The following is a 15,504-nucleotide window of genomic DNA, read 5'->3' on the forward strand; positions in this document are numbered from 1 at the left end:
ATATATATATATATATAACACAAACGAACAAAATTTTGTTCGTGTTTAGCTTGTTTATATTTCAAGCGCAAAAAAATTGTCCGTATTCGCAAAAAAAATTGTTCGTATTTGTCTCGTTTTCTTAGCGAACGAATCGAACACGAGCTTCTTAAAAAGCTGAACATGAGTTGTTTGTGAACAACAAGCTATTTTGACAGCCCTACTCCCGAATGAAAAAAATTATGGCACTTCCGTAATTTTCGGTGTTAGTCGCGATTATTCCATCAAGTCAGTCAACTATATATATGTATGTATATGTATGTATGTATGTATATGTATCTACCTATGTATGTATCTATGTATATATATATATATAGGGATAATTACATATGAACCCCATAAAATATTGATATTTAAAAATTAAGCACTCAGAGAAATTTTTTAAGCTACTGATGTGTTTGTGCGTGCCACGATGAAACTATTAAGAATTTGACAAAAAAAAAAAAAAATATGGGTTGAATTTTTCTAAAAAAAATTTTGATATTTGAGTAAAAATTTGAAAAATGAATGAAAGAGGTTGGTTGATTTTTAAATAGCAAGGTTTGATTGGTGTTTATGTAATTGCGCCCCTTTTTTTTAATGTAATAATGAGAGACGGTTTGGCTTACTACAGACCTAATCGTCTTGAAAAGAGGGTTCTCTTTCAGCCTTAAATCTTGTTTTGTTTCTATGTTATGATTGTATATGATTGTAGCCATCTTGAGCAGAAAAGGGAAATCTTGCTTCTTTATCTAGTGGAGGCACTCCTTGTAACTTCTTTCATTAGTGCTATTTTTCATGTGCCGTTTCATATTCTCAGATTTAGACTTTCTATTTGAGTTCTTATAGTTCTTACTTTTCAATCTATATTTAACTAAAAGGAAGAGTTGATTGACGTCCATGGATTCAAATCCTATCATTCTCACTACATGCTTCTGAGGTGAGATAAAGCGAGCATAGATAAAGAGTGGTATTTCTATTCATTCGGTTGCCCAATGCAAAAATGAATGGGGGTAGGAGAACAATGATTCTATTCAATTTGATATGAATATATAGATCTTCAGCTTTTACTAAACTTTGACACTAGTTGGTTTTCTGATTTCATTCATAAAACTTTTTTTTTTTTTTTCATTTGTGCTGGGCTTTTGCTATCATCGACCTCACAGACACTTATCAATCTTTTACACTTACGTTTTGAAGTCTCGCAAACAATATATTTTTTTCATAAAATATTATCCAATGTTTTCGAAGTGAGAGGAGGGAAGACACACTATCTCACTACAACTGCTCTTATAGAGAAATGCAAGAAATTTTTGTTTGACTTCATGAAACATGACAGGTGTAGTAGGTTTGGCTATTTCTGCTTGTTTAAGTTCAATTGAGATTTCATAGACAATGTATTTCTTTTAATATTGTTTTTTTTTTAAGTATCGAGCTATTAGGCAGATGAGATTGAGATACTTGTATTTCACTTCACTAGCTTCAATGCATATATAGATATGGGTTCAAGCTAACCAAACCAATCACGATGAAATTGTTTGAATGAAAGTTGGTCACACTCATTTTTTAACTTTTTTAAATAAATATTCTGTTTTTAAACCTCGATAAAGGCAGGGTTGATGGACTTTTTTTTCCCCTATTTTCTTTGAACTCATATTGGCCAAAGTGAAAGTGAAGGAAATAATAGGGAGATTCAGCATGGTGCTCACTGAACCTGGTATTGAGGGAGGATTCAAGGTAGAGGCAAAGCTTGGAAGTAGTCATAGAGCATATGTGGCCCTCGATGTCAAGTTGTAGCAAGCATATTTGGCTTCTTTCATTGCTTCTCCTTTCTTTTTCAAAAATCTGACATCCAATATAGGGAAAATTGACAGCATGCTTCAAGGGTTTCCTAACTCTTCCAAGTGCAACCAAGACCCTAATTTCATAATGAAAGACCTTTTAGAAGTGGAAAAATGGAAGCTAGACATCAAGGTTGTGGTTTAGTAAGGATAACTAAGCGTGTCACTAAGCTGACATGTTGGAAGTTGGTTACTAGCACAACAGGGTGATGTTGCACCGTAAGCGAATGCGGTAGCGTTTATGGTGGTGTTTTAGATTCCAATGTATTATGTCCAAGAAAAAAATGGCTCGTTGGAGCACCATTGTAGTCCATTCTTGAGTGAGCTAGCAGATCTCCTCTATTTTTAGAGGTCGATAGTTGAATATTTCATAATTTCTTTATGGTTAGAGCGTGCTAGGATAAAAGAATAGATGAATTTGTCTTAAAATTGGTTCTAAAATCAGACAAAGGCTGTAAGCAGTAGCATTCTAATCTTCCCAGACACTTTACTATTAATTATTGGAAGGTTAATGTTTTGTTAAGAACTCGCTAGGAGGATTTCATAGTCGATGAAGGGTCAAAATTTAATTTAATTAGCATTATCATGACACAATACCACTCATCTTGTGCCTTTGTTGTGCTTTATGCGAGTTTAAGATATAGTTTCCAAACACTCCAATTCTTCTTGTCAGATTTGCTTAATAGTCCGCCATAAAACACTAACCAAGTGAATTTTTACTCTAGCTATTCTAAGAGTCTTTCAAGCAGCCCTTAGACACTCTTCTTCAACTACTTTGCCCTCTAATTTTCCTATTCACCTTTATATTGCATAAAACACTTAAATACCAATGTAAAATATAAAGAAACACAACTAAAGATAACAATGAAATAAAAATAATACACACATTTGATACTTATAAAGTAAGTCATAATTCTTTGATAGAAAGATTGAAGATTTCTACTAAAATCAAGAGATTTATGATATGATCATGCAAACAACACACATTTAATGCAAGTGCAAGAACAAACGATTGTGGAGATAATAGCGAGGTGGTGGAGATAAGAGAGAAGGAGAAAGAATGGAGTTTATTTTGGTTAACATGAAAATTTGAAGTTGAATGTTGAAGTTGAGGTCGAAAGTGTTGAATAGAACATACCTGAGAGATGAAATGGTGGTAAATAGTGTGATTTTCGTAACTCTCAGAGGAATTTGACTACCATTATGCCCACCACGTTTCAATAAATAGAAATTATTTATTGAGAAGAAAAAATAGTTAATTGTTAGTTATAATCCAAAAGAAAATAAAAATAGGTTTGGTGTTTGAAAATAAGTCTAGTAAACTCACTCAATGTTCACTCAATGTCATGCTTTCATGAGTTTTATAATTTCATCTATGCCATCTATTATAAATAGGACATAAAATAATCATAAAACTACCACATTTCTTAGAAATCACATTAATAACCAAAAAAAATACCAAAAGCTAAGAAATAAAGAGCTCAATCAGAATTAACTTTAGTGACAAAAATGAAAGTTAGAGAGACCATAATATTTATATTCTATTTATTGGAGTGTCATCTTCCTTGATGCCAATTGATAAATTTACCCATTCAAACTATATGAACATATCTTGGGAGTTGACATATCTTCACTTGAAAGTTCAAAGACTAATACCCTCTAGCATATCTCAAAGTACATAATATTTATACTTAAGCACACAACCGGATATGCTTTTCATAAAATTTTTAACGGCCCATCAATAGCGCCGCCTTGGGCCAAATGTGGGCTGCTTTGGGCCTTGATAGTGCTGAGAACACCTTTTTCTGTTCGTTGTACAAAAATTTGTTAATGTTAAGAAAATCATGCATTTATTAATAGTCATTTACATATATACCATCCAATTCCTATCTATTCACATGTCCAATGCCTAAGCTTTATTTTTTTATATTTCTACCACCCGAATTTCTTATATCACGTAAAAAATATCACAATTTTAATTTTTATAAAGTGAAATACATTTTTTTCATGCTTACGTAAAATATCACATATGTAAAATTGAAAATTAGGTTTAGATATAAACTTTTTTTTTTGGATTTAATTTAAAATTTATTAAATTATATGTTGGTTCAACTGTTCATTCAATTAAAAAAAAATAATAATTTAGCATATATAATATAGCCAGTTTAAAAATGTCATTATACTCATACATTTTATCAATTATTATTATAAGATGCATCTACAACATCATCAAAAGCCAATAAATTTGATTCCAAATAATTTAAAATTCTTTATATTTTAAAATTATAATTATCTTCTCAAGCAAAGAAATTTCATTAATTTAATAAAAATTAAATTTGATATGAAACATGTGTTATTGTACGTGTGATCGGCATCTTATAGAAGCCATTTGAAAGCCTAATTTTACCGTAATTTATCAATCAATATCAAATAATACATCCATCATCAACCCATTTATTTAAGCCATCCAAAAACCTTTAAACGTTTGAATCTCAATTATATTTTCCATCAAATGGAGTCGTCCACTAAAAAATATTTATATAATGACGCATTCTATTCATAATCAAACACTTACAGATTAATAAATTCACATTTTATATTGTGTTAACAGAAAATATTTTGATTTTATATTTCAAAACTATAATATTAAATTTTAAATAGAAAATAACATAATGCTTATCCTGATCTTGTTTGCTTTGTTTAATAAGAAAATTATCTTGGAAAAAATTTCTTTTATATATATATATATATATTTGCAAGACATTCATACATAGATTTCTTACTGTCATCACACGTCATCATATCAAGTTGGAAAAAATAAATTCTCAACACAATTTCTAGAAAGTAACAAGAAAGTAATTTCTCAAATAGAACTGTGGTGGGGGTCCAAAACACAAAACAAACAAAAAAAAATTGCCCCAAACAAGCCATAATCATCAGGCATTTTGCCCTTTCAACTTCACAATATTCAACACAGGGAATGTTGGATTGAGAAGAGTTTATATTGTGGTGTATTTCTTTTGCATTGATTTATGAAGAATTATAAATACGATATAAAGTATGAATGAATTTGAAAATTTTGCCTCAATTTGTTTTGGTTGAATTTAAAATTTGGAAGTTTATACACCTGAAAAGGCCTTTTGAGATGCCTAATTGGCAAATTGTTGAATTCCTCGGCTAACAAATTGTTTAAACTATTTAGCTGGAGCATTGTTTGAAAGACCGAACTGCCAAACTATGAAGTTCAACCATATTGTGAGACATGACATAAAACTGTCAAAACATGAAAATGACATAAAATTGTTAGATAAGACTTAACATTAGGAACCGTTATATATTTCTTATATGATGATCAAAAGTACACATCTGGACTAATAAATAGGGGGCCAAATGTAAAAATAAAAAAGAAGAGAGAGAGAGTTCTCTCTTTCCATAGGTTAATCTTCCCATCTCTTATGTTCAATCCTAGTAGAATTTACACAACCCATGAACATTATGGTGCCCTACATTATTCAGATTCAGCAGACTAATTTGACTCAGTTTAGAATTTACACTATTCATTAATATAAAATATTATCGGCGGACCATTACCAGCCTGATCGATAAAGTATTTAGCCCTTTCAGCTTCACATTATACAACATTAAGATGCTTCTAGAAGTCCCCGTATGCTTTTTCTAATAATACATGCAAATATCAAGGTATTTTTTATGTTCCAAGCAATAATCCGGATTTTTCTTTAAATTAAATGGGACATTCACATACAAACCTCACAATTCTTATGTACTTACATATCTAGCCCCTAAACTTTAATGTTTACATTCCTAGCACTCAAAACCTTTAACATCAAATAAAACAAGAACAAAGCACTCAACTTTTTATGCATAATTTTATAGTATCAAGGTGATATGAATGTAAATATTAAATTTCAGGTGCTAGATATGTAAATCCATAAAAATGTGGTAATAAAAAATGAAAAATAAGATTTGAGTTCATGTTTAGGCCATAATTATTAAATACAAAGAGAATACAATCCAAACACGCACTAAAAAATTGGAACCGTACAGCAAAACTGACGAGGTAAAAGCGGATAAAAAAGTTAAAAAGTCAGTGTCGGAGACATTTTCAGCGAAAGCCACTTCAACAGAATAAAAGAATGCATACAGCCCACCACTAAGACAAAAGAGGAAATTTGAAGCAGTAAGACTCTAAAGGCAAAAGGCCTCAAAACAAAATATCAGACGCTCATAATTCCACAATGAATTTTCAATTGCTTTATTGCTTGGTCAATATTATGATCCCACGGATAAATCCAAAACTCATTCGTGGCAAAATTGAACGTTGCCATATTGTTTTTACAAATGGAGGTATTGTAGAAATCCAGCCATGAATTTTCTACATTTACAAGAAGAATTAGCATGACGAGCCTGCTTTGATGTTTTGTAAGAAATAAGTTTGTAAATTGATTCATATACGGCAGAAAATGTATAAAATAATGTTTAGAATAATAATATTTTTTAAAGGATTTTTTCATGTAAATTAAAACTGCTTTTCAAAATGTTAAGCAAAAGAAAAGTAGAATCAAACTTAGGGAGATGTCTCAAGCGATAAACAAAAAACAGCAGCAAAATCTTAGAAGAGATCATCAATACATTTTTTTTTTCTGAGCATAATCACGAAGAGATATTAATGGTAGTTCTACTAATTCGCTGCTTTACTGTAGTACAACCAACAAATACTCGGAGATCGAATAAGACCACATTAAAGACATTTAATGATATATTTAATTAAATTGAAAAGGTATTACCATCATCATATCAATATCTTATCCAAATAATTTGGGGTCTTTTGCATTATGAATAATCATTTTTCATTTATTCCCACAATCGTTCCTCTGTCAGCTGTTTGGCTGCACTTTTTTCCTTTCTAATCTTCCAAAACTAATTCTATCAACTCTTTTAATGGTGCATTTCCATACCTTATTATTTACATTCAAACCACTTAAATATATTTTTAATTACATTATCTTCGATGGAAATTATTAAACATTTTTTTTCTGATACAATCATTTTCTTTAATTTATCATTCATAATTTTATCACATTCATCTTAAAACTCTTAATATTCTCATATCTGTAACACTCAAATATTATACAGCCTAACATTCAGAACCACCCAACTTAAATTCCAATTAAGAAAGTAATAATATTATAATTTGGATGACAAAAAAAAATATTCAAAAGATTTGGGAAGTAGTCAAGGATAAGAAACCTACTTATTCTGTTTAGGTTCCATGAACTAATGAATGAAAAGTTCAAGAAAACAAATAATTGAAAGCAAAGGTAAAAAGTACTTTGAAAAAAATGCTAATTTGCATTTACAATTTTAGATTGAAGCAAAACTGAATTATTGTGAATCACAACTAAATTACATAGATCAAACAGATGGAGAAATTGATGACAGACGAAGCCACCAATGAATACAGTTCAAATCAGATTCTATAAATGAAAACCAAATTGTACACATTGAATGCAAATCAGAGTGAGAAAGGAGGAGGCCAGAAAGCCATGATAGGAGAAAAAGTGGGACTTACAAGAATATAAGAAACAACTTGGCATCCATTTAAAGGAGGAACTAGAGGCTTGTAGGTATGGAACATCTTGAACTTCAATAATATTTTAAAGTACATTTCCGTTGACTACAGTTTTATCAAGTTTCTCTTATCTGACAGCAGCCACAAATCTAATGTAGAAGATAAAGACGGCGGAGTAGAATGTTAATTAAGATAAAAAGGGTGCACAATAAGCATTCTCCATCAAACTTTAACATTAATTTAAGTAACTTTGCAGCACTTAAGAAGGAAAACCCATCAGAACAGAGTCGAAAGACAATCTCAAAGGAAATAATCCAGTTACCCAAGTTGAGTATTCATGGTTTGCTAAATTAAATAACATTAGGTAAGAGCCAAATCCCAATGATGAATGCATGGAGAATATGTAATCTAATAATGCATTGTTATCCTGTTCACACAGCATGATTAGTTAATGCACTGCTTCTCCAGCAGCGCATAGCCTAGTAACGTTGAGCTAAGCTGAGTTGAGTTGTGCTGTGCAATACATTCATCAATGTTCTTGAAGCATGTCCATTTCATAATTTATTGGATTTTTCAGTGCTACAGGGAACATCATTCAGACGCACAGGATCAAAGGATAATATTAAAGGTAACCCAATTATCCAAGTAGTGTATTTTCTATTGCAAAATGGCTTGCAACTTCAATTTCCCCCTTGTTCGTGTCCATACTTATAGCAAGGCTAAGCCTTTGACCTTATTGGTCAAACACCCTCGTTGATCTGCATGCAACCTCATGAGACACTAAAGTAAATGACTTACATCACTTTCTTGACAACAGCAATCATCAGTTGTGAGCTCACGGAACAAGCCATCTAATAGATACCACAAGCAGTGTCATTGCACCACCCAAAATGAGGCACTCCTTTCCCTTAGTGCTGAAACTCTCACCAGGGCAAACACATCTTACAGTTTATCCCCGTCATCAATCATTTGGCACTTGGCTTAATTTATTTCACTTATCTTTTGTTCGCCACTGCAATCTACTTATATTTCACATAACATTTGTTCGCCACTGCAATCTACTTATATTCTCTGGCAGCAATTGTGTTCTTTTTTATTATCCATGCTAGGTTGACTTCTTAATTGACTTTATATCACAATATTCTTTGTCAACAATCTCCAACAATATATCTTCGTCAAAGCTCACTTTTGATATCTTTGTTAAATGATATATTAATATCCTTAGTCAGCATTGCCTGTCGATGTCTTTGTCAAAGCTCCCTTTTGATATATTTGCTAAAGGATCTAATTCATGCCTCTTCTAACAGAGAAAAAGTATTCATGTAGCAGAACCCACGATGCTCCGAGGAGACATAACCTCCAAGTAATAAAGTCTTCAACTACTTGATCTTTAATCATTATTATCTCCAAGCTCAAACTGACGTCTCCTCCCTCCCTCCCTCCCTCCCTCCCTCCAAGTTGAAATTCATTGTATTGTTGAAGTGGGAATTAATTGATAGAGAAGGGGTTACACAATATAGAGCTGATTACAAAATAACAAGCATTATTTTATTTATTTATTTTTTTTTGAAGGGAACTAGCATTAAGTTTAATGCATGAATTAAAAACTTGTAATCTGAGTTGCCAGAAAGAAGAAAGAAAATATTGGAATAAATAGTTGGTCATGCATATACTACGGAGGATTTAGTAACTTTTTTTCCAAGAAGATGATCCGATAAAATCAAAGGCATTGTTGACAATTGAAATACAGCTAGAAATGGGTCGGCCGCCATAGGTAATTCTATGACACAAATTGATATAACTCATTAAACGGGCAACCAATTCCTCATTAGGTGGCATAACACAGTGCGCAATAACAGATCAACACTAAGCTCGGGGCCATTTCAATCCATAGACTACGTACCTATACAAATGCCTTAAAAAGATTGGCCTTTGAAATAAGGCCGTAGGATAATTACTTATAGAAATCATTCTTTCAATAGCTGTTCTTTTTAGCACAAAAAGTCACTTAACTAATGAACATGTTTAAAGATAGATATCCACACCTTCCCCAACCAAATCTTTTAATCAACTAGCCACTGAGCTGAAACTACAGAGAACTCAATGCTAATTCATAGGACTTCCGGCACCTAATCCTATCACATAAAACTAGAAGAAAAGAAGAACATACTCTGAGTAACAGTAAAATTCATACTCAATCTTACATCTTTTCTAGCAACACTTCTAGAGAAATGTTTCAGCATCTAGTGCAGGGTTAAAGTTATGATGTTGTCCTAATAATACCAAGTAAAAGATATCAACACTTGCTTAGAGAAACCAAGAAGAAACGAAAAAATGGACAGAATGTAAATTGTGTTATTATTAAATATGCCCACGTTCCAATTACCAATGTTTTCTAATCATCAATATAACCATCTAAAATCTAATTAGAAGATAAAGAAATATTGTATCAAAAGTAAAAGCAACAATAGAGATAAATGGATTTCCACATAAACTTTGATGCACCAATATAAAAACAGACATGATGCATATTTAGGACATATTGAAAATGTCTAGTAAATGAATATGTCTTCGACATGTAATTATAATTATTTATTTTTAAAATTAAAATATTATATAAATTTTGTACAAACTAAAAAAAAAGAGAATTAGTGAAAGAAAAATAACAATTGACCCTGAAAACACAATTCCATATAAATTAGCATTAAATCCTCCAACCCAAAACACCATGGGATTAATTATATTTTAACTTAATACAAAGATATCATGCTTCTAATTATTGGAAAAATAGACCAACTTAAAAAAAAAAAAAAAAAACTTACGATGCTTTGCCGTGAGAGGCTTACGGGCTAGATGCAACGGACCAAAGCAGGTTGCTCGCACTTATGTTGTTGAAGGACATATTTGCAACACTTTTTTTTTCTTTTTTTTTTAATTGGGCATGCTAATGTAGTGTTTGACACATGTCAGAGGCGTGTCAGAAATATGTCGCACGTGTGTCTGTGTTGCATATTGCTATCTAAAAAAAATGTCGGTGCATCACTGAACATGAACCATAGGATTGTACAAGAGTAAAACAGCATAAACCAGCAAAATAATGCAAACCCAAGATTAAAAAATTCAAGGCATCATTCAAAAATAGATAAAAAAATGAGCATGTGCCAAGTCACAAGAAATTATAGAATCATGCCAATGGTGAATGGAACATTGAGAATTCTATGAGAAAAAAACAATGCAAAGATTGAGCACAATGTTCGCATAAGAACTTGAATATTTTTAAAAAAAGAGATGTCGAGCATGCAAATATATATTCAAAATGTAGAGAAACAAACTAGGCTACATGCATAGAAAAAAATAGATAGACAAAGACTAACAATGAAACAAAGACTGAAGTTGAAATAAGTCAGTAAAGTTAGTGAGTTTCCTTCATACTGAATAACATTTTATGCCAATGGCCCTAAAATTATTAATTTAAATTGCTGAAAAGTGGGAGAAAAAAAAAGAGGGGTGGGACAGAGGAAGGGGTAGAAAGAACAACAAGGGAAAACAGAATAAGCCTCCAAAACAACTAAATGCTGCTCAATAGAAAGTACTGCAAAGGTAATGCCAACTGATAAGCTAACAAGCAACCAGTGCAAGTACATGAAACAGAAAAATACCAAAGAGCGACAATCCGCTTCACCAATTAAATGAGGTAATAGCTTTCTCCAATACGCAAATTCCAACGAAGACCATGCAAGGCATAAAAATTCATGCACCATGAACACACCTTTTAATTGATTTCTCCAATACTAAAGCTTTTGTATCCATAATGTAGTACTTTCATTAGCATCCCATTATTGCACAATTGTAAACAAAAGCGCCAGCCCTTTCCCTAACAGAAAGTGCCTCCCACTCCGGCCCTCCATTATTTCTATCCTCTGGACACCAAGATCGTAGTACAATGACTTCACCTTGCTGCCCCCTATGTCCACCAATCACCAATAATTTGTCACCACATGCCTTAAATGCAAGGCCCCAACCATTATAAGAATCAGCTCTGACTGGTAAAGGCTTTACAACATTCCATGTATTATTCAATTTATTATACTTTTTAACTTCATTTGTAGATTGATCTGCAGCGTAAAGCTGATTATTTACAACTGCAACAAGAGGTGGAGACTGGTGGGTAGCCCTATTACCTCCAGGGAACATGTTTTGGATTCTCCTCCACGTCCTTGTCTCAAGATTGTATTCTTCACCGCATGTTAAAGAGTCAGTATGGCTTGACATGCCCCCTATTACATAAAAGTTACCATCCATAAAAAAACCGGAACACATTTTCCTTGGTAAGTTCATATCAGGCAAAGTTTCCCATCTACCCAACTCGGAATTGTACATTTCAGCACATTTTAAAACACGGCCATTCTTATCACTGCCGCCAGCAACAATAGCAATTTCACCAGAGCTGCCGGAACCAAATAGGCAGCGGGGTAAGTTCATCAGAGGACACCGCGTCCAATCACGTCTTACTAAACTATACATCCAAATTGCAAAACCTGTTAACTCCCTACCAAATACTAGAAGTTGAGTCCCCACAGCAAGAGACTCCTTATCAGCATAAGAAAAGCAGTCATCACAAGGCATCCGTGGCAGCCTCATCCACCTCAGCCTTGTAGGATCAAAAGCCTCCCATGGCATTAAACTGCATGCTAAATACACCCAGTGCTCAACGATTCCAAGTCGTCTCCTCCATTTGTAGAGGTATCCACTACCAACCAATAAATTAAAGCTTTTATTAAGACAAGCTAGTGAAGAATAGTCCGATCTACAAGCAAAGGCCAAAACATCTAGAGCTATGTCATCATGAAGCCCCGGGATAAGACAATCATTAGATCTTCTCACATTGTATAAACTTCCAGGCTGCCTTTTTACTGTCATTTTCTTATTTGTCAGTTGAGTTCCATCCACACAGGATCTAACCGGGTCTATCTCAGATAGACATTTCTTCATCTCTTTTAAAAGGTTTACATTTTTAGCTATAAGCATGAATTCTATTATACATTTATGAAAAGAGCAGCAATCCTGTTCCATTGACATGCAAATTTGATGATGCAAATCTCCTTTTCCACACATGCTTTCTGGTTTAGCGGTCAGCATCCCTTTGTCTCTATTTTTTTCGATGGAATGAGTTAGAAACATCATATCCCTTTCTAGAAGTACAATATTCCTGAGTGAGAAAAGGAAAAAATAAAACATATTAGTTCAGTCATGAAACCAATATTAAATACACCTACTTAAATACAGACAACTAACAACGCCAGACAAGTTATGAGATTGCTGAAAATACTTACAAAATGGGAGGATATTGATTTAAACCAATCATGTTTCAATTCTATAATCAGAAAGATAGATTCGCTTTTCGAGTATAATGTTGAAAAAAAAAAACAACCAAAAACAGCAGTTTGATGTTAACTCGGTTCAAATTTACAAAAAAAATATTTCATCAGCATAATTGACCTGTTATTCCCTGCAGAGATTATGTGGTGGGTTATTTCCACTAAGAACTTCTATGCAAAGATATCACTTAGGCTGTGTTTTCATTGATTCTTTTCGGAAGAACCTAAGAAAATCATTTCAAATAATAGGAAATTTCTTTATGCCTTTTAAAACTCTGAATCTCTGATCATGTTAACAGAGCATAGCTCCGCAGCTACACTTCAAATAATATAGTTGAATCAGGCAATTAAATTACTATAAATTACCACCTTCTTGGAGGCCTTCAATATATGATGAAACCATGTTCACATGTAAGATCTTTTTGAAAGCTATTTCCTCAACAATATTTTTCACGGGGAAAGAAATTCATATCCATGATATTTGGAAGGCGGGCCAAGATGAAACCAATAAAAAAAATAGTTCAAAACATTCCCGAGCTATTGTAAAATTGGTCCACCAAAGCACATGCTCCAGCTGGTGCCAACTCTGTACTTAAAATCGAAGCGGTTTCTAGCCCAAAATGTCATGACGAACTGATAAATTCAGCATAAATCAAATTGACAGAATAAAAATAGCCACAAGTCACCATATCGAACTTAAACAGACGAGGAATAAAAAGGCTTAAATAATTCAGAAGAAATGAAAACAAATTCTTCTACGGGGGACACAAACACGACTACGGTACCAAATGAAAGCCTCCACCAATACTCTCACCTCAGATAAACCTTGATCTCTGATATTTCGTCAGAAAGACTCCCAGGAATGAGTACCAGATCAATCACACCCCAAGCTTCAACACATGTCTATCATCCATTTAAATATCAACATTTCCAGGCAAGAAAATGTTTGGACTGATCTAAGCCAATAATCAAAACCACAGAAAAACAGATCAGAGGGCCAGAATCAGAATCCGAAAACTTGAAATTCCTATAGCAGCAGAACTCCCGCCAAGTTATGCTTCACTACTTATCCTCACCTATAAATAAACCGCCAGAGCAAAAGCATTTAAGAACCATTAAAGCAACACCCAGAAGTCTATCCAGACAAAATATCCTTACCCCAGTAGATCCAGCCTTCCTCTCAACCTTTAATAAACCACTGAAACTCATAACCAAAGCAGAAACAGCCTTTCCATCACCTCCTACCCAAAAAAAAAAAAAAAACTCACTGTCTAACACAACAAAACAAGAAACAAAAAGTCAAATGACGATAAAACCAACAACGACATCGAATTATCTACGACAAACCATACGATGAGCTCCAAGAACCTCACCGGAGCCAAACGCCTACATTCCAAAAATCATCGCCGGATCGCCGGGATCTCGCCGTAGAATCCAACAGAAACGTGGATGGGATCAGAGGAAACCCAAAGTAATCGATGACCACCATAAGAAAGAAAACTATAGAGGAGATCACCGATGGCCTGTAAAATCCGGAACCCCCAATCCCCCTCCGTTTCGTTGCTCCCCAACACTCTCGCTGCTTTTAAAGCGCCCTCTATTTCCCGGACAAGCCCTCACCCCCGGGTAATTTCGTAAACGAGGAAATAATCTTAAATTTGCATAAAAGTCCCCGAAAATATTCATCATTCCCATTCGTATCCACGCATAATTGTTTTCCTCTGCGAGCGAATCGATCTGCCGTCTGCTCTGCCTCCCCATGGAGATCATCATGCGGGCGGTCTCATAATTAGATGGCAACCGGGGGGAAGCACTCCACACGTGAGGAAGGGAAGCACTAACTGCTACTTTCCATGACAAAATAAAAAAGGACCATTTTTTGACCCAAATGAGGACCATCCCCGCCATCTCGAAGGTTTGCCACTGGCTGATGGTGGGGCCACTGGGTGCACTTCGAGGCTTGTCGTCTTTCGCTCGCCATGAGCGGCGTCCGTCTGATTTTATATAAATATAAATAAATAAATTAATAAATAAATAAATATATATAATTTATGATATTTTTAAAATTATTATATACTCAAAAAAATTAATATATTTTAAAATTCACTCACAGACCCAGGCTGTCGTTCTGGATAAGGAACCCGACTTTTCAGAGAACTTACCTGAACGGTAAACGGATGTTTACTGTTGTTCCAAAAATAGAAAAAAGAAAATAGCCATTTAAAGGGTCTGTAGCTGGTGGTAATCACGGTACTGCTATTTTGGTTATTTATTTATTTATTTATTTTTAAATTTTGAGTCTTTTCCAATGTGCATTAAAGGTGTAGATCTTTGAGGAATTATAGTTTTCTGTACGTTCAAATGTCAGACATAATATTTTATCGGATAACACACGAGAGGTTTAACCTTTGAATCGCAAGTTCAATCGCAAAATACTATAATTTGGTTACCATAAATGTTTAATGTCATAAAACAATTTCTATTAGAGTATATATTATGTGTCCGCATCAAAGTAAAAAATAAAAATATATATTTAATTAAATTGCTTGAAATGAATGATTAATAACATACATATAATCATTTAAATAAATCACTTAAAAAAAAAGGCAACAATAAAATAAGATTTGGCTAAAAATTGGCATAACTTCATCCATAATTGATCGAGTGAAGTATATGC

General features: G+C 33.4%; 1 protein-coding gene across 4 annotated transcripts; it reads right to left on the minus strand.

Moving 5' to 3' along the window:
• Positions 1-10,247: 10,247 nt before the first annotated feature.
• On the minus strand, positions 10,248-14,470 carry LOC110028696 (F-box/kelch-repeat protein At5g60570-like). 4 transcript variants are annotated; one of them, XM_020730654.1, is made up of 4 exons: positions 14,201-14,286; positions 13,986-14,068; positions 13,642-13,903; positions 10,852-12,658 (listed from the first exon to the last, which is right to left on the minus strand). In XM_020730654.1, the coding sequence occupies exon 4, from the start codon at positions 12,631-12,633 to the stop codon at positions 11,275-11,277; it is 1,359 nt and encodes a 452-aa protein (XP_020586313.1). In that variant the 5' UTR covers positions 12,634-12,658; positions 13,642-13,903; positions 13,986-14,068; positions 14,201-14,286; the 3' UTR covers positions 10,852-11,274. The 4 variants fall into 4 exon arrangements, 3 of the variants coding, with proteins under 3 accessions (XP_020586313.1, XP_020586311.1, XP_020586314.1); XR_002294446.1 differs by lacking the exons at positions 13,642-13,903; positions 13,986-14,068 and adding an exon at positions 10,248-10,468 and having other exon boundaries at positions 11,219-12,658; positions 14,201-14,470; XM_020730652.1 differs by lacking the exons at positions 13,642-13,903; positions 13,986-14,068 and having other exon boundaries at positions 14,201-14,470.
• Between the last annotated feature and the right edge of the window lie 1,034 nt (positions 14,471-15,504).

Source organism: Phalaenopsis equestris, unplaced genomic scaffold (assembly GCF_001263595.1).
Source record: "Phalaenopsis equestris unplaced genomic scaffold, ASM126359v1 Scaffold000522, whole genome shotgun sequence".
NCBI classification, from domain to species: Eukaryota; Viridiplantae; Streptophyta; class Magnoliopsida; order Asparagales; family Orchidaceae; genus Phalaenopsis; species Phalaenopsis equestris.